We start from the raw sequence: 20,685 nt of genomic DNA, 5'->3' as shown, positions 1-20,685 counted from the left end.
GTTGTCATTGCTGGATGATCCAAGATGTATAGGACACCAGGTACTGACTCAGTCCACCGGACACCATTTATAACTAAAATATCACTCTTAGGTAGACTAATCATTTTACAAAATCTGTAGTTAATTTTAATATTAGAATTTTCAGTTGATCTGATTGTCATCAACAGAACTTTGATATGTGATTGTTCACTTTTGCTTTTAACTTTGTTTTTTATATGAAAATATCTCACTGATCCTGCATGTAAGTGTCTAATTGGATTTTTGAAATTGCTAAAATTATTTGATTCCATTCCCTTCCTAAGTATAGTAATGGAGTGGGGTTCATCATATCTCATATTTAGAGGTATATGCACAGCATCCTAAGTGATTGGATCCTTTGCACTATTTAGTTGTTTTCTATAACCTTACAGATAAACATTTCTAATAAAGCCAATGTGTCACCACTCTGTAGTGGCAGAAGGATCCTAGAACCATTAAAAACATCCATCGCAAAGGCAAAAGTAGCATGGAGCTTCCTCCATTCACACCTGGAAAAAGATGGGGAATGGTGAATCTTAGATCATTTTGGAAATTTCCTGTGATTATATTCACATTATTCACAAACTGCTATTCAATAAAGGAAAAACTTTGTGATGTTTTACATATCTGTGAATTATTTTAAGGAAATACCAAGGCTGCTATTGCTGACCATGTTCTGTAAATGCTGCCTGCCTATAATGCTAATCATTTGTTCGAATGTCAGTTACTCAGCAAGCATTGATGCTATTAGATTGGAGATTGAGAGTGGGGTAACCAGCATTTCAAAGGAGAGGTCAGTAATGGCAGCCTCCATATAGCTGTCATTATAAAATGGCAGTGTTCTATTTCATATTTAAAGTATATGTGGACCCATTAGTTTCCAAATAATCAGAGTGTTGTGCAGATAAGTTTTATTAAAAAAATAATAATTCCATTGTGAAAAAAGCTTTTAAATACATTAGAACATGGTCATGTGAACACTTTAACTCTTTCTTAAGCTGTGCATACCAGGACTGTGGGGAGTGTTGAAGCTGCAGTGCCCAGTCACTGTGGTGACTTCACTGTTGGCTCCAGGACAATGGGCCACTGGTTAGGCAAACACTTCAGGACAGACCTGAAGGCATAGCTGTTGCTGTGCGTTGGCACAGTGTCCTGCAGTTCCAATGCAGGAGTGAACAGGAGTTTGACAACGTTACCACAGCATTAGGGGGATTGTGGTTAGCATTGCCACTTATTCACATGAATGAGTAGAGACAGGCAGGATCAACAGGTGTTAGCTCTTCTCGAACAATCACAATAAGAAACTTGGTATAGTATGTTTAACATGGTATATTTTAAAGTGAGAAAAGAGTCATGTGTGTGTGGATGACTTCACTGTGATGCTTATGAACAGTGTTTCCCATAGAGTGATACCTGTACCCCTGTCGGTGCACAACCTAAATCTAGGTGGTATACAATAGGTTAGGGCTATTAAAGGTAGGACTGTGATAAACCCATAGGAAAATGTGCTTATTCAACTGACCAGTAGTGATGGGCGACTGTGATTGGGTTTGATTCGCAGACACATTCTGTGAGCATGGCCTAAAATCTGCAAATTTTAAACTTAGATGCGAATCCCTAAAAAAGAAATGGGATCCCACCTGAATTCCATGCCAGACCCTAATCCTTGATGAAGGTCTGGAATCCTTGATGAAGGTCTGGTATAGTTTTTTTAGAGGGATTCCACACAAAACATTAAACAAAAAAGGATCTGCGCAAGGGAACTATAGAGAATATAGAGGGTCTTTTTAAAATAAGAAAAAAAATATTGTATGGCAAATAAATACACACACAATGTCCTTTCTTAAAAAAAAAAAGTCCACAATGTAAAAAAATGATGTTCATATTGTCCAGCAAATATTGTTATGTGATGTAAATGTCACACGATGATGCTCTCCCACCAATACTTTCTCAAAAAAAAATGGCTGGGGTGCTGACTGACATAATTTACCAGATTTGGTAAATTACATCACCGGGAATGCCCATCACATTGCTTAAAATTTGAAACAAGCTGGCATGCAGCGGGATTGTTGGTTGCTAAGACACTGGCAGCCACAGCACAGCAGGAAATTGTAATGAAGTGGAGGCAGTAATACTGCCACTAAACTAATGGCAACTAATTTGAGGCAAACCTTGCATCCCCTCAAACCTCATTCTTACTGGCTAGTATAAATTGAAGGGAAGTAAAACAATTGCCTTGAAGTTTTCATGGGCTACAGTACTCCATTTTCTACAGAGAAATGTCTTGCTTAGGCCTATAAAAGTTTACTTTTAGGGCAGGTAGCCATGGCAGTGTAGTAGATGCATACAAGAGATCCAGAGGTATTGGTAGAGAATGTGCAAAGATTTAAGTGGAAGTATAAGAATGGCACAGCTGAAACATGCTGGTGCATTGTAGAAAATTGGTGGTCATTTGTTAATTATCAATAGCACTTAGCAAACTTAGCAAATCACAGTAGTACAGCACTTATGGGGAACAGCCCTGTACCCTGTAGATTCATTCTTGTACACTGGCAATTTATAATTATGTGTATTATTATTATTATTAGCATTATTTTGTATTACTATTATTATGCTATTATTATTTATTCCTTTATAATCATTTTGAATAATCACCACTTTTCCTTTATTTTAGGGAAATCTCAACTCTGAGAAAAGTAAGTTATATATTTTATATTGCTATAAACAATTTTAGTTTTGACTGATTCTCTGAAACTAAAGCATGCAGTATTCAAGCAGGCTAATTTTCACTAAACTAATACTAATGCTGCTTTGATGAAGATGGCACACATAATATACTAGCACTGTACCAGTAACGTTATGCAGGGATATAAGCTATAACATTACTGTTTAAACTGCTAAAACCCTTTTTCCTGTTACTGACTTATCCTCTTACCTTCCCTGTTATTCCTGCTTCAACACCATTCCATTTTATGTTCTGCAGTGCATCCGTTGACATGACATTATCATATCATTAACCAGCTAAATGACTGTATCAGTTTGTCTGGCATCACCTGCTGTCCACAGAAAAGCTTTTCAGCTGGCTTTACCTCTAACCCTAATTAAATGGACTTTGTGATGCTTAGTCAAAACAGATACTGTCGGCTTGTATTAGATGACAGTCAACATTACTGTGGTGAAGTTCAGTGGCAAGGCCAGGCAACAAGTAGAATCAGTCACCACTAATGATACCCAGAAAATACTTTACCTGTGCTAAAAGATCTACTCAGTTTACCTTAAATTAGAATGTAATATAACCTATATGTCTGGGAGGGAATGCATCCTATCTCCATGAGGACTGCCAAGGACAATGCTTAGAACACTAGAACTCCCTGGCATGCATTTCCCAGATTCAGTATCTGGGTCTGAGTCACCCACTGGCTTCTTACTTCTCTTGAAAAAAACAGTGGCAAGTCCAAGTGCCAGAGCTTCTGGCTCTAATCCCAGGCACCTGCAAGTCTCAATATACTGTTCAACTAGGATGTTCCTGTCCGTGCCCACTGCACCTTTTATAACATAAATTGAATTTTTTAAAAACAACATGGAGAGCACACCCCTAGTAATAGACGTGTGCAGAACTAATAATAGAGCTTTCACCAGCACAGTGTCTGAAAGACTGAAGAAACCATAAGGTGATTTGACTCTCCAGCATGCGCCAGAAATTGAAATGGCAGGTGTTTTGTCTTAAATGAAAACATCTAGCTAGCTCAGCTTAGGACAATGTTGTATAGGTTAGACTAAGGTAGCAAAATATTTGAAAGTTTGGTTTTGGTTACATCTATGTCAGAATGTATGACTTAGCATTAGGCTGAGCTTGAGAGGGACTGACAAGCAGTCTTGGCTTGTGAAAAACACAGCCCACATCTATATATACTGTATAGTGAATATTTGTCAGACTGGGTGGAATAATATCATTTATAATATATATTGTCATCAAAGAATAGTAGTAGAACCAGGTGCTAAATGGGCAAAGACTTCTTTAAATGTTACTACTTTTTAAGTGAAAGCCCTTTAATTTTATTGAAGCTAAGCTGGCCCAGAAGAAGTATGCAGAGTCAGAGTAAAGCCAGAAATCCTTATCTGCATATTTGTTCCGGGTCACTGATAGAAAGCATTGAACACAGAGGGTTTAGAATCACAGTCAAGCAACTAACAAAATGATTTATAGTTCATAGTTGTTATATACAATATAAAAATGACTGAGCATATGCCAGATGCCAGAATATAGCTACTCACACTCTTAGGTGCACTAGCCCTTCTGGTAAATTATATACTTTCCACATCCTGGCCCAGCTATGATGTGCTGCATGGCTCAAACAAGAATAACTGGTGCACTTCACCACAGTATGTTGCAGACTTCTTTTCATAGCATTTTATTTCCAGGTTATGATAGCAAACATAACCTGAACTGGTAGCCCCTTTGCTTTGCATGGAAATAACTTGACTTACATATACAGCGTGTGTGTGTGTGTGTGTGTGTTCTGTGTGGATGTTTCTGACCTTTTGTTTTGCTGTGCATAACATCTTGTATTTCAAATCATTTTCTGTTGAGCCATAAATACTCCTTTTTTACCTTTGATTTTCAATTCAAACCACACCTTATGTGTTCTCAATACCTAAGGATTTTCCAGAGAGGACAATGCCTTCACCTTATAAACATAAAAACACAGATGCAGACAGTCATTCCTCCCATAATTCCTTCCTAGATGAAATACCAGTTTGCAGCTGGTTCCTGTAATTTTGTCACCAGCAATTTTGCTACAAGAGAGGATTCCATACCTTCACCAAAAAATATAATTTAGGAAAACCACAGACATGAGATGATTGTTTAATCCAGGTTAAACAAAGGATATTCGTATAGCCTGTGATCAACCAGACTTGGAGAAAAAATAAATCAGCTGCCCCGAAAATAAGACCAACTACAATTTTATATTTTTATTGCATAAACATGCAAACTAGACCAACATCTTTTTATTTAACAATGTTCCTAGAGAATGACATTACAGTGGTTGGATCTTTTGACTCATCTCATGTCTATTGGCGGCCCTACTGCTTTTCCTGGACAGGTGTACTCCTCAATGGTGCTTCATGAGTCTTTTCAGAGCTTTGAGAGTTCTGAGGTTACATGATTGTCAGGCGGAGCACAATAGATTTGAATAAATACCTAATTATATTAACATTTAATGAATACTATCTTTTATTGGTTATAAATACTTAGCAATGTGTAATATATGAAAATGCCAGTCAAATGCAGATCTCAGCAATCAGCTAATTTATCCTTTAAAGGAGGTCCAACTTGCCACTTGACAATGATCTCCACAGTTCTCTAAATTTTCCTGCTTCTGTGGTTTTTGGTTTTTGCTGACAGCTGTGGCAGGCCCTTGCAGTAAAGTTAAGAGTACAGTTCTGCTGCATGCACCTTGGAAATAACTGTTGGTGTCTGGGGCATACTGACAATATGTCCAGACAAAGTAGAATTCTACATATGAAATGGTTTCCCCTTAAAATACTTCTGGCCCCTTGAGCTTGAAAAAGTAATGTAACCTGACTCTGAAATGATCCATGTTCTCATTTTATCACCAAATTGAAACAGTGAAAGAATTATTGATAAAGTGAAACAATTCCATTTGCTGATGCTACAAGCATGGTAATAAATTGGTTGTTCTACAAACCTCTCTTGTAACAAAAGCCTAATGATAGTATTTTCGCACACTGACATATACATATTCTATATATGATGTCACATTTTTTAATTCTACATTTTCTACTAGTCCTTTTAACCTGTTTTTCTGGCACTTCTCTACCACTGGCTTTCTCTTATAGGCTATCGACAATCAACAGTCTTAGCTTCTGTTTCTTCTTTTTCTTTCTATTGATTGTATAGCATCTAAACAATCTTGAGATGCCCTTGTTAAAGAATCCCATTTTGTCTTGTTTTTATTAGTTTATTTTTTCATTTGGTGTATTGTCTTAAATTTTTTGTTGTCCTTGTGTTGTATGCGTGAATGTGGTCTAGTGCGCATTCTAAGCAAGTTATTTCCTGCCCATTTTCCTTCCCAGTTTCCTTTAGCATGACAATCAAGACTGTTTGGATCCACCAACTACACCTGCCCATTCCAATCACTCCCCCCACCTCAGACGAAGTGATTATTTCCTTCATGATTACATTATTCAGTTTCTGTTTATTTATTGCCATTTTATGTTAATATTTCTCGTTCATCTCCAAGATGATGAAGAGACAGAATCCACAGAAACCTCCATCTTGAAAAGCCATCTTGTCAATGATGAGCCAGTATTAGCAAGCCCGGATTTGCTGTCTGAAGTGTGTGAGATGAAGCAAGATCTTATTAAAATGAGTGCTATACTAACCATTGATGCCACTCAGAAACCTGGTACCCTCAAAGCCAAGGACTTTGAAAAGTCAGAAGAGGATCCTGGAGAACCATTTGAAATAGTGGAGAAAGTAAAAGAAGATTTAGAAAAAGTTAACAAAATTCTTAGAACTGGAACTTATTCCAGAGAACAATCATTACATGATGGTGCCCACTCCTCAAAATCTTATATTAAAGATGAGGAATGGGTTATTTTAAGGGATGATGAAATTGAAGAGGCCAAACTAAATGCACTACTTGAAGATGCAGAGATACCATGCATAGAAGTAAAAATAGATAGAGGTGATAAACCAAAAGTAAAATCTGATATGAATGAAATAGTAAACTACCTTACTAATGACTTAAGCTCTTATTCAGCTGATTCAGTGGCTACTCCTGGAACTGAAACAGTGAAAAGGGAACACCGTAAAATGCCGTTAGAAATCAAAAAACCAGTACGCAGGAAACTCAAGGAGAGACAAAGAGAAGAAGAACTCCAAGGTACAAGTGACCGTCCAAGCCTGACAAAGTTTAGTTCTGAGGAGTCATTAGATGATGAAACAGGTCTTACTCCAACAGCTGTTCCATGTGTAAAAGAAGTATCTCCTGTGATTGAGGAGACACCAATTGGATCAATTAAAGATAAAGTAAAAGCACTTCAAAAGCGAGTTGAGGAAGAGCAAAAGGGAATAGCAAGCACATCAAGTAAACCACAGTTGAAAGATGTCATAAGTGAGCAAACAAAGCAGCAAAACACAGTCCACGTAGTTCAGCCACCTGTTTCTCCATCATCTAAAACTGAGCGTCTAGAAGAAACCATGTCAGTGCGTGAATTATTGAAAGCCTTCCAGTCTGGCCATGACCCATCTAGAGAGAAATCTGGGCTGTTTGAACACAAAGCTGTAAAATCAGCAGTACAAAAACAAACCGCCATAGAAAATAAATTAGCAGAAAAATGTGTGACATATAGCTCAGACTCTGCTAGGCGTAAGTCAGATAATTTAGAAAAAGAACCAACTTTACACTTTGGGGAAAGTGAGCAGGTATCCCACCTAGACTCTGTTAAATTAAAATCTGTTTCTGACCACATCAAAATTTATGAGCAGAACAAAATAACTATTCCTATTACTACTGCTGAAGCAGAAATGCAGAAACATACAGGGGAGGAAACTGCTGGTACACTAGTTGACAGTAAAGCTGTTAAAGAAAAATCAAGTATAAGATTAAGAGTGAGCATTAGTGACCAGGATGTAGATCCACAAATCAGTCCTGACAGAAAAACATCTACAGACTTTTCTGATGTTATTAAAGAGGAGCTTGAGGATAATGACAAATATTTACAGTTTAAGCATCTTCCAGAAACTGAAGGTGCTCAGTTAAATTTAGATCAGGTTTTAATTAGTCCATTTAATATATCATTTCCATCTGAGTATGAGTCAGATGAATTCATACCTGCTATACATTTACAAAGTGGTACATATGATGACAGCTCAGACAGCCTTAAACACGAAGCACCTGCAGATTCTCCAAGTGGTAGTTTATTGGAAGGTACACCTCATGTGAGTTCAGAGGATAGTTTTAAACATGAAGGTCTTGCAGAAACTCCAGGAACGAGCCCTGATAGCCTCTCATTTTCACCCAAGAAATCTGATGATCTTAAGGCTTCAGAAACAATCACACATATGAAAGAGACTAAAACTGATGAAAAAGTTACAGAGTCCTTTATGGAAACTACATCAGATAATAAAGAAAACGTGGTGAAGCAAAACCAGGCTATCAATGAAACTGTTCATTCTGCAACATCTGTGGACACAGAGATTCATAAAGATTCATCCACATGTACAGATTCAGCAATAAAGGACAGTATTTATACTGTAAAAAGTCCTCATGGTCTTGAACTTAATCTGCAATCAAAAATACTACAAGATGATGATGGGGGCAGTCCTATGGCAGATGAGTCAGTTGCAGTAAGCGACAAAGATTCACTGGAAGCAAGCCCAGTGTTAGAAGACAACTCTTCACACAAAACACCTGATTCACTTGAACCAAGTCCGTCAAAAGAATCACCATGCAGCGATTCCCTTGAGACGAGCCCAGTGGAGCAGAAAATTAAGTCTAGTGTTCTCATAGGTTCAGCCCTTTACTCTAATCTAAAGGCAGATCTGGCAGCAGAGCTAGTTCATCGTTCAAGACTTTTAAGAGATCCAGATGGAAGTAATGAGGATGATAGCATTGAACAAACATCACTTATGGAAAGCTCAGGAAAGAGTCCACTTTCACCAGACACACCCAGTTCTGAAGAAATAAGCTATGAGGTTACACCCAAATCCCAGGATGCACAGGCATTTTCAATTATTTCAAATCCAGGCATGATTCCAGAGGTATCAGAGGAACAAGAAGATGATTCTGAAAATGAGCCAAAGAAAAGATTTACTCCTGAAGAAGAAATGTTTAAAATGGTTACAAAGATTAAAATGTTTGATGAACTTGAGCAAGAAGCAAAGCAGAAAAGAGAATGTAAAAGAGAAATGAGACAGGAAGAATGTGCAGTAGTAATTCCACATGAAGATGACACTGAAGTACATGGCATGAAGCTAGTACAAGATGAAGATGTTCAAATTGTAGTAATGTCTGTAGAAAGCAGAAAAAGTTCTTCCTCTTCAGAAAGTGAACCTGAGTTAACTCAGCTGAAGAAAGAAGCTGATTCTGGTCTTATGATGGATCCCGTTATCAGAGTTCAACCTCCATCTCCTCTTCCACCAAGTGTAGAGTCTATTTCAAGCCCTGAAGAAACTACTTTTCAACCAATTACACATGCAAAAGATGCATTTTCTGTAGAAGAGCAGCCACCTGTTGAATCTGACATGCAAAAGATGAACTCTGAGGTACATAGCAGACATGAAAGCATTAACTCTTCAGAAGATGAAATTATTCGGTCTAAAAGGAAAGACACTATAGATCTAACTGCACCAAAGAGCATAGACGCTGCTGAACCAATAAGCCCCAATGGCCCAGTGGCTGAAAACAGTGTAGATATTAGCAACATTTCTGAAGATTTGAACAAAGAAAAAACATTAACTGTATTGGACCATACAGTTGAACCTGAAACTGAAATGACTCCAGAATATCATACCACCCAGTGCCTACAACAGACAACATATTATGAGAATGCAGCATTTGAAACACAAATTGACAGTTCTTTTGTGTCAGCAGTAAATCTAGACATCACAGAGAAATTTAAGACAGCAACTACAGCAACTGTTTTTCCCCATTTGCAAAGAGAGGAACCAGAGTTTGACAGTAGTGATTATGTGCCTGAAATTATCAGTCCTTATGAAAATGTCCCAATAGAACGGTTCTTTACAAGTGATGACATTGTTCCAGAACTGACAGATGAACAAATAATTTTACCACCACTACCACTTCATGAACCCGAATCATCAAGTATACAAGATGAGTGTAACTTGCAGCAGGATAAAGGAACACCAAGGTGCTCTTCTTCCAGTGGTGACTGTTTTGTAGGAGATGATGTGTTAAACAGTACATCAGAGAGTCAGAGTGAGAAAATTATTATCACTAAATCTGAAACTCAGCCTGACCCATGGAGTGCCATCAGAGAGGATGATGCAGCTTTTGAAGCAAGAGTAAAAGAGGAAGAGCAGAAAATATTCGGATTAATGGTAGACAAACAGTCACAAGGAACAACCCCTGATACTACTCCAGCACGTACACCCACTGAAGATAGTACACCAACCACTGAGCAAAATCCATTTATGTTTCAGGAAGGTAAACTTTTTGAAATGACTCGCAGTGGAGCCATTGATATGACAAAAAGAAATTATGCAGATGAAAGCTTCCACTTTTTCCAGATAGGTCAGCAGTCTGGGGAAGGCTTGCCAGAAGAGATTAAAGAAGAAAGTGGTGAAGAAGAATCTCCAATACCTGAAAGTTTATCTGATCCCTTTTCTACTGTGGAAACTGATGCACTGGAGGTATTGCAAGATACAACAGATTCACCGGTTGATACACTCTCAGTTTCTGACTCTGATTTTGATGGTGCAGATGATAAAGGCTCAGAAGCCACAAAAGCAGAACCCAAATCAAGAATCCCAATTAAAATGGGTATTTCTGCAGCTTCAAAAACATCTAAGAAGGATAGTTTTGAAATGACTGTAACAGAAATGCAATCCACAGATATTTCAGGAACACAAGAAGGCTTTGAGAGTTCAGTAGGTTCTTCTTCATCATCTCCAGATCAATCTGTGGTGGATATGAAAATACATTTTACTACTTTTCCAAAGTTTGAAACTTGTGAACGTGATGACTCACCAGATTCTTCACCAGAAGAACAAAAGTCAGTAATTGAAATTGCAACTGCAGCCGAAGAATCTAGTCCTTCCCATTCATCAAAATCCAAAATTCCTGTAAGGTCAACTTCTTCAGTGTCTGAAGAGCATTCATCACTACTGAGGACTGAAGATGGACTATATGCAGAAAGCTCAGTTCTGGAAGACCATAAGCCAAAGTCCAAAATCCCTGTTAAATCAACGATCGCAAAATCTGAACAGTGCTGTACATTTACAGATGTGAAACGTACAGACACTGACAACAAACTCCCTGCAAAACAAGATTGCAGAACCAAATCTGAGTCTGATGCAAGTGTATCATATTCTAAAATGAAAGCATCTAAAACAAAAAGCTGTACAGAATCCCACTGTGAGTTTACAGAAAATGCAAGTCAGATTGTTGAAGGAGAAAGTATTGAAGTAACTAAGCCAAAGTCATATGCTTCAAGACTTCCAGTGAAAACAAAGAGTTCATCACCTTCCCAAACAGGAGCAGCAAGTGAACAGGAAATGTTCTTTGAGATGTATAAGAACTCTATAGATTTCTTTGAAGAAATAAGTGATGAAGCCTCAAAGTTAGTAGACAGACTTACCCAGGCTGAAAGGGAACAAGAGCCAGTATCTGATGATGAAAGTAGTGCCTTTGAAATTTCAGTCATTGAGAATGCTCCAGTGATTGAAACTCAGCTGAGCATCCAAGAAGACATCTTTGATTCAAGACCAATATGGGATGAGTCAATTGAAACTCAAATTGAACGCATTCCAGATGACCATAGCCATTATAATGTACAAGGTATTTGCCACAAAATGTGGGATTCTACTATGCATGTCATAGATTTTTTTTTTTTATGTGTTCAGTGAAACATTAATTGTTGTGATTGGTTTTGTTTGTGCATGTTTTGTCTGTTTTTATGTTGAAAACGTCATGGTTCTTTGTTAAAAGGAAAAAAAGAAAAAATCTCAAGATTGGAAATTCTTCAGGTTCAGTGTGAAGGTCTTCATGGAATGCCTTTTGTATTCTGGCTGTATATTTACTCACAATATAGAACCACGAGTTGTACAAAAAAAGGTTATGGTTTAGGGTTGAAAATTTTAGGAGAAGAAAAGCTGCCGAGTGTTTCCTTTCCAAAGAGTAAAGGTACATGGGCCAGTGATCACTGAAGAAACCCTATAGCGATTACAACACATACCCTTTCTTTTAAAAAACTGGAGATTTTGTTTAGGAGGACTTAGACACAATTTGTTAATGGCTGCTCTAGCTGCAAATATGTAATATTATAGTTAGAAAAGTAATAGAGGGCCATCAACCATTTTCATTTGAGGAATATATCCTATCACTAACACTAAACATCCTGGTAAAGACTATTTAAGCATGCCCTGTGCATCAGCTATGACTTCAGTCAAGGTTAATGGTTGCTTGAAAAGTGTAACATTTTGCTGGAAGAAAGCATGTAATAGTAGATTTATTTAGATACACACGGGAAGAACTTTACAATAAAAGGAGGACATTACAGGTACAATACAAATCAAGACAAGAACGTAAGGAGGCCCTGCCTGTGAAAGCTTACAATCTAAAAACTCTGGTTGTAAGGCCAGATCTCCAGCCAAAACATTTTATAATTTCAGATAGAGTGAGGTAGGGTTAGAACCTGTGCTAGATTTTGTATTTCAGTCTCAATTTCAATATATTATCACTAACTTTCTAAGTATGCAGTAAAACAAGGGCTCTTGATTATTAAAACATAGGGTTAACCCCCAACAGTTAACCTCTAACAAGGGAGAACAGTGAACAGCACATTAGTGATATTGCCAAAACTATCTCAAAATGCAAATAGCAGTCAGGGGCAGTAGTGGCTTAGATCTCACACTGCAGATACACAGGTACGAGGCTGTAGGCACGCTCACAAAAGGTATCATTTTCAGAGTACTACTTAGACACCATTAACATTTCTAAATGTCCTCTATAACATAGCAAAACTTTTTTTTTTAAATTCAGGTCCACTTGTCTTTGTTATGTACAAAATATTCAGCAAATTAAAGACATTAGAAAAAATGTTCTTGCCCTATCTCTAATTTTACATTCTTAACCCTTTTGTTGCTCATAGGTCATCGATGCCTAGGTCCCCAAGGTCAAATTTAGCAGTGTCAGCATGCGGTCATTAACTTGGCAATAATTGTATGACTAATTTGCATACCTTATCAATTTTTAAACCGTTTTATTTTTATCTGCTACACTGTTTTAGTAAAAATACTGTATTGTTTTTTTGATTAGAGGCTGACAAACTCATAAAAATTAAAAAAAATGATATGTTTTATTTCATTTATTTTGATTATTTTTACATTCTGTAATCTAATTTCAGCATTACACCTATAGCACTGCAGCCTGAAGGTGTCATTTTCCTGAATAAAGCCTCCAGTTTATATGTTAACACTATGTCATACCTGGCATAGTGAACACATGATAGGGAATCAAGCTGAAGGCATGGGGCAACATGCTGGGGAATGTTTAAATACAAACTGGTGAATATAGAACATAATTCTATATCAAAATGTTATCTGTTAATAAGGCTTTCTATTTCCAGGCAGCTGAACATGTAGATTTTCAAGTACAGTCCAATAGCAGCCAGTATATTATAATAAAAGCCAATCTCTGTAGACCTCACATTGATCTGATTCATGTTTTATTTTTGAATACATTGTTGGGAATTTATCAAAACTGGAGCAGATAGAATCTGGAGCAGTTGCTTATAGTAACCAATCAGGTAAGATTTGAAAAAGAAAGAGAGAAGCTGATTGGTTGCCATGGGCAACTTCTGCAGATTGTGCCTACTCCAGTTTTGATACATTCCCCTCAGTCTGTTTTTAAACAATGGTAGCCTTATTTCTTTAAATTAGAAATTAATTATGCAAGGTCTCCGTGATAAATCCTTTTGCTTTTTGACTATGAAAATATAGAAGATCTCATACTGTTAGTTTAGCACAGGCTTTATAAATACTAATTTTACTAATCTATCTTTAATATTTCTGTTGAGTTACATGAAATATTTAAATGCTGATTTTTCCCTATCTTTTTAGGACAAACGTTTTCTGCTTTAAGTTATTTTGATCATTATCTTATGTTGTAGATTTCGAGGAGGATCAAGAGAGAATAGAAAGAAGACTAGCTTATGTTGCTGACCACTTGGGCTTTAGCTGGACTGGTAAATATTTAGAATGCTATTCAATTGAAGTTATATGTTCTGATCTTGCTATATACAGAGGTAGAAAAGGCAACAAAGTGTTGTCAAAGTGATACCCTTGCCCCCTGGCTAAATAAATAAAAAATACACGCTTCGTAACCTTTAAGCTCCTTCTTCAGCTATAATGACAGATGAAAATGTAAAACTCTTCAAAATATATATACAGTATATACACATATATACATCTGCTACACATTTTCTGAGGAGCTAGTCATCCTATTAAAAAAGCACACCCGTTGGTAAGATTCCCCAGTACATTGTCTGACATTCACCAACTTCTGTTCACTAATGGGAAAAGGTACTTACTGTGCTATTTACCATATTTATAACTTAGATGTTCCATTTACCGGACATTCTCTACCAAACATTTCTTTTCTACACAGGCCAAGCTGAGTTGAATTTACATGCAGTTTTGCACACTGGGTACCTGATAAAGCTATAGGGGATAAGTAGGTTGCAACTCCATTTCTGGTGGCTGCTAAAGACCCCCCCCCCAACTGTGAATATGAAATAGTAGGTGTGAAAATTACTACGAACACACACACACACACACACTAATTGAAATTTTGTAATTTTAGTAAAATTTAATTTAGTCATAGTGCATTTCTCCCAAGTTTTAAGGTTGCCAGGAACTCTGGGAAAGGAGAGTGTCCCTGTGGCTTTTCTTGTGGTGAAGATATGTACTTGATCAGCAACAATGTTTAGGTAGGTAGTACATCCATATGAATGGCAGGACCCAGCAGAACATTGCCCAAAGCATCACCCTGCCTCTGCCGGCTTGCCTTCTTCCCATAGCGCACCCAGCCACCTGATGTAACAGAAAACGTGAGTCACCAGGCCAGCCCACCTTCTTCCATTTCTCCATGGTTTAGTTCTGATGCTCATTTGCCCATTGTAGGTGCTTTTGGCGGTGGACACGGGTCAGCATGGGCACCCCGACCGGTCCGTGGCTACGCAGATCCAAGCACATCAAACTGTGATGTACTGTGTGTTCAGACACTTTTCTGTCAGAACCAGCAGTATTTTTTTCAGCAATTTGAGCTACAGTAGCTCTTCTATTGGATCGGACTATATGGGGCAACCTTCATTCCCCACGTACATCAATGAGCCTGGGCTGCCCATGACTCTGTTGCTGGTTCACCAGTTTTCATTCCATGGATCATTTTTGGTAGGACCTAACAACTGCAGCCCAGGAACTTTCAGGAAGCCACAATAGGTGTAAGAAAATTGAGTGCAGAGATCTCATAGAAAGAAAGAAAGAAACTATCAGGTGGTTTAACTCCCCAGCTTCTGCCAATAACTAAAGTGTTTTTTTTTAAATTCAGGTTCTGACAGTGTAGACTTACTCAGCCTGTTGCAAAGCCACAAATTGATTATCCAGTTTAACTTTCCATTGTTATATTTTTTAACTGTAAAGATTTACTTTGGTCCTGCTATTTAGAGCAGCATTAAACGTTCAAACTTTTTTTGCAATATTGAATCCAGATTCAACCAATTTACATATATTTATATATTTAAATAATAATAAAATCTTTATATCTTTAAATATTTGCCCAATCATTTACAGTCATCATTTTTCCAAACAACTATCTCCAACACTCAGTTCCACTTCTCTGAATGTCCTGTTGAGTACAAGATTACAAGAGCCAGAGCAGTTTCCTTCAGGAGTCCATTTATTAGCTTGGAGAAGGGAATAGGGAGGAGTGGGGAGCTCCCTGTGTATTTGTGGATATGCACACAGCTTACTAACACACACAAGGGTGGCTCCATAGGACCCTTGAAGGGAAAGGAGCCACCCTAAATCAGGATATCAGGGTCAGTGCTCAAGGGATTAGCTGATTCTTCGCAAAAATAAAATTTTAAACATCAAGGAGCAGCATCCATTGTAAGTGATTTATTTAGGGGTCTATTCACAAAGCTGCCGAAGGATCTGGCCGTAGCTTCGGCTGATCCTTCGGCTGGCTTCGGCCCCAGGACCCCTTCGGTTCAGTAGAACCGAAGGGCTGCTGTACGGGCTATTCGCTATAGCCCGTACAGCTCCCGAAGTTGGCCAAGCGGCTCAGTCGAGCCGAAGGCATATGCTTCGGCTGGACTGAGCCGAGGTGAAAGCTGAAGCTGGCCGAACGGCTGGCTCCGGCCACTTGCAGAGACAGATCAGCGTCCCCTGGTTACCAGGGGACGCTGATCTGTCAGTACACTGAGAACCCGTTGGAGCCGCCATGATATCACAACAGCGTCCCCTGGTTACTGGGTAACCAGGGACGCTGATCTGTCATTACGATAAGAGCTTAGCGGAGCCGGCTTTAATATCACCACCGTCTCCACTAAGCTCTCATTGTATTGACAGCTGGTCCCAGCCAATAGAAAACATTTGGGTGTAGCTAGCCCCGCCCAATTGTTTTCTACTTTTTTTTTACAGTTTTTCTATTCTGCTCAGTACCACAGAGGTACCGAGAATAGGCCGAACAGCAGCGAGTAGCCTGCCGGAGGTTCAGCTCACCCGATCCAGATGTTGGATCAGCTGAGTCAAACTCCTTCTGCACTGGATGAGGTGTGAACGAGCCCTAAAATGTTTGGCCGCACACAGAAAGTGTACTTCACTTGTTGCATATTTCCAATGCATTGCTTCCCTGCTAGGTGGCTGCAATGGGGGTAAACAGGTAGTTTGTCTGCTCCAGAGTCCATGCTCACAGTTTGCCATCTGCAGCTAAGTTTGTTTATTAAACCACATATATATTAACTATGTGTACACTTAAAGATTAATAATGCATGCATGTCAGGGGATTATTCACCAGGCAACAGGTAATGCAGCAATGTTTATTAATGTTAAGAGAAATGTAGGAAAAGTGGTATTCACTTTAGAAATGTGTAAAATATAAAGTGCTGTAAAATAATACCAAATTATGCAAAGATTTTTTTTTAATCCACAAATGCCAATTCCTGCATTTCAGATAAAGTCTGCATATACACACAATCTGACCTAGAGCCACTAGGTGGCACTAAACATTCACTGTACAAAATGGCATTCAGCAGCTCACCCTTGTTTTTTGTAATGTTTTTCAGAGCTAGCCAGGGAGTTGGATTTCACAGAAGAGCAGATTCACCAAATACGAGTTGAGAATCCAAATTCTTTACAGGATCAGAGCCATGCTCTACTAAAATATTGGCTTGATAGAGATGGAAAGCATGCAACAGGTAAACAATGCAGCAAAGATCATTTTGATTAGGAATATGATTAGGATGCAAATCCTTAATATGAATGACATGCAGCATAACAGTCTTTGGTAATTTAACATGTGAAATTACAATTACATTTCATAAAATTTTAGATGGGTTTGTTGCTTTGGTAGCCTTTACAGAGGGAGACTATAAGGGCACAGTTTAAAGCCTTTGGAAAATTGTTAAGTGATTGTTAGAACCTATTAAAAAGAAAAAAGTAGAAGAATAATATAAATGCTGGCTAAGTATTGCCATGCTCTCTGAACAAAAATACACCATTTCCGATCTGTTCCTATAACTAACATTGGTAGCAAGTCCTATTTTTGTAACATACCAGCCAGGTTGTAACCTTGATGCCAACTCAGTACTTTGTCCAGCCATTAAAAGATTTTCGGCAGTATTCATTAATATAGTTTTTATTGCTAAAGGATAACTATTTTTAAGATTTAACTCCTGAGTTTAGTTTCAGTTTAGCAGGGATCGATTTAAAGACTTACACAAGTACTTGCAGGTACTGTTAGGACTTTGCTTTACTTCACCATTGGGTTCACTTTAAAATGACTATTTTGCTAAAATAAAGGATTAAATACTTATTTTAACACCTTTATTTTTAGCAACTGAAGCATAAAGAATAATGATATGAAAGTATAGTTACCATAACTATTAACAAAAATGTATCTTATTTGTATATCACTCGGCTGTAGATCCTCAAATCATCTCTGAAATGGTGCTGACACTGTCCTTCCTTCTGGAGGGTGGCTACACTCTCACATTTAGTTTATTAATTTGAATTGAGATTGTAGTTCCTCACGGGAGTGAGCTAGGGGTGGTTAATACTTTACAACACACACAGGGACCATGGGGAACAAAAGTAGCCACCCTCCAGAAGTAAAGACAGTGTCAGCACAAATTAAGAGATTATTTGAGTGATGCAGTGATGTTTAGTGTCACTTCAACCTTTGGACCCCCGTGGATCCTAGGCCCAGGCTGTACAAGTAACCTTGCCTAAGCTATAAAAGCAAACATTTCTCAGCACACTTTCCAGCTAGCCTGCAAAAAATACAGTCTAACTTTTAGGGTAAAAAACAGAGGTTTTAGTTGCACAACTTTTGCAAAATATGTGGACGCCACACTGCCCCGTCAAGGCCCCTGTGTGTAGTGTGGTCCTAACTGTAGTCTATGAGAGCCTCCAATTTGGAGCATATGTAGCAAGGGATGAATTGGGTGCAGGTTTTCCAGGAGGTAGCCTATTCCCTCCTTAAAGGCACAGGGCACTCCAGAGGCCCCGCACATCAGCTGAAGCCCCCAGTGTGTCCCCACACAAGATGGCAAATGCACTCACCGAATCATAACCAGCTTTAAACCAAGGTGCACATGAAAGGCCTCTTGTACTGTGTAAAGCCCTTCCATATGCACCTTGCTTTAAAGCTGGTTATGAATTGATGAGTGCATTTGCCATTTGTTTTGCTTGACTAGGTATGTCACCTATCATTCAACTGTTTAATGTTAACACTTCAGTAGTGGCTTGGGAATTTGAAAATGAAATAACAAGGAGAGGGGCCTAATCACTTCATCAAGGCACCATATCCAGCCTGGAACTAGGATGCAAGGGACACAGGTGTATATATAACAATTTCAGTATTGTTGCTGCCTTAGAATAGTTTTTAGTCAGGTTTGCTTTAAATGGTTTTGTGGATGCAATAATTAGCATAGTGAACATAGTATTGCTTTTTTTCATTTTAGCCTGGAGTTCTGCTTTAAGTCGAATGCTTGCTTTAGATCTGCCCCTTACTTTACCATTGTGAAATAATTTTTTACTTACTGTTTTGCTAAAATGCAGATACCAGTTTGAACCAGTGCCTCACTAAGATTAACAGAATGGATATTGTTCACCTTATGGAAACTTGTATGAATGAACCCATGCTACGCCATGCCAACCGTACTTATGCTGACATGGAGCAGACAATCATACTGGACCATAGTGAAGGCAAGTAGCCATACCAGTTTATCATGTAAAAACAAAAGCAGATGTGTCCTTTAGTACAAAGCCTTTCAGTAAGCAGGAGCTTAGATACTTGGCCACTGTGCTGCACTGTGTTGGAAAGACAGATATAAAGTTAATTCTTGAGATCAGAAATGTTGGAACAGCCATTGCTGATAGCTGAATTTCACTGCATCAACCCTATGTTACATTTTTTGCACATTCACCACATTCCAAATTGTTGAACTGTGGTTTTTGTAGGCTTACCTTTTAACCATTCACACTTTTTACATTTTTTTCAAAAATTAAGATTAAAATAAAAATAAGTTTTCCTCTCCCAATTCAGATTATATCAACCTAGTGCACCAGAAATTCAGGCAAGTATCTATATGGGAAGGGGGCAGTGAGTGTGCATCATCCTGCCATGTTATTATCAGCCCACAACCATTCATATGAGACCATGCATTGAGAAGTACCCCGGAAAAGGGAGGTACCCTCCACACCATTGTTGGCCAATGCTGATGGCAATAGAGAGTGGTGGAAGGGGGACTTATGCGCCACATACCAGGAAGAATGGGAAGGTAGCTACCATATTTCTGAGAAACTATTTTAGGTCTTTTGGACACCTAACCAGGTTACTGTGCAGATAGGAAATAATTTAACATATCATACCTACACAATTTAACTAATATTTACCTGCCAGGGTACAGTAGCACCTCTGCGATGTAAAAGTCAGTTAATAACAAAGTTCCAGGATGATACACAGCATAGTTCTGCTGTTATAGCTTTAATATGTTATGCTTTAGTTAACATTGAGTACATAAACTAGGACCGTTAATGGACTTTGTCAGTGTGTAGCTACATGATGTCTCATCAATTGCAGATAAATATCCAATCACTACGACATCATCTCTTGTACTCTGCATTGTCCTGGAATTTTGTGTTGTCTTTTCAATAACAATTAACAACAAGATTACATTTTGATTGAAAAAATCCTGGTGTGTCAAAACAAGGAGCACAGGCTCCCTCTTCTCAACCTATATTTGTGAATGTTTTCTAAGAATGCCCCGAAGTGTTTAATATAGGTTATTGCTTGCTTGTGTTGTGTTATTGGAATTAATTAATTCTGCCTTATTTATCTTCTTAGGCTTTTCTGCTCTTCAGGATGAATTCTGCAGCCCACAGAAAAAGAATGTCATCGATCACTCAGGTTCTGTAGGCAAGGAGAGAGGTGAACACCCTCCTCTGGTGTCCGAGGAGGATGTTTCAATCAGTTATTCACCCTTGCATGAAAGTTCAGCAAGGCCTGAAGATGACACATCTGTTGCAGAGATGATCCGACAGCTGCAGAAAGAGAAGGTGGAAACGGAGTTCTCCAGGGAATCAGAGAAATTATCAAGGGCCTTATCTTCTGAACATGAATATATGTAAGAATCTGGCACTTACCATTAGGCAGCATTTGTACTGGTCAA

The 20,685-nt window shown here is 38.3% G+C and overlaps 1 protein-coding gene across 1 annotated transcript in view; it reads left to right on the top strand.

The window, feature by feature from the left end:
- ANK2 (ankyrin 2) overlaps positions 1-20,685 on the top strand; it is a 168,320-nt gene that overhangs the window by 122,025 nt on the left and 25,610 nt on the right. The window contains exons 39-43 of the mRNA XM_018569969.1: positions 2,693-2,714; positions 13,900-13,974; positions 17,077-17,208; positions 19,073-19,219; positions 20,361-20,640. Of these exons, the coding sequence (XP_018425471.1) occupies positions 2,693-2,714; positions 13,900-13,974; positions 17,077-17,208; positions 19,073-19,219; positions 20,361-20,640 (656 nt within the window). The remainder of the gene's footprint in view (positions 1-2,692; positions 2,715-13,899; positions 13,975-17,076; positions 17,209-19,072; positions 19,220-20,360; positions 20,641-20,685) is intronic.

This window comes from Nanorana parkeri, unplaced genomic scaffold (genome assembly GCF_000935625.1).
Source record: "Nanorana parkeri isolate BGI_ZX_2015 unplaced genomic scaffold, ASM93562v1 scaffold36, whole genome shotgun sequence".
Taxonomy (NCBI): domain Eukaryota; kingdom Metazoa; phylum Chordata; class Amphibia; order Anura; family Dicroglossidae; genus Nanorana; species Nanorana parkeri.
The sequence above is the reverse complement of the archived record's forward strand: the minus strand, read 5'-3'. Positions and strand labels throughout refer to the sequence as shown.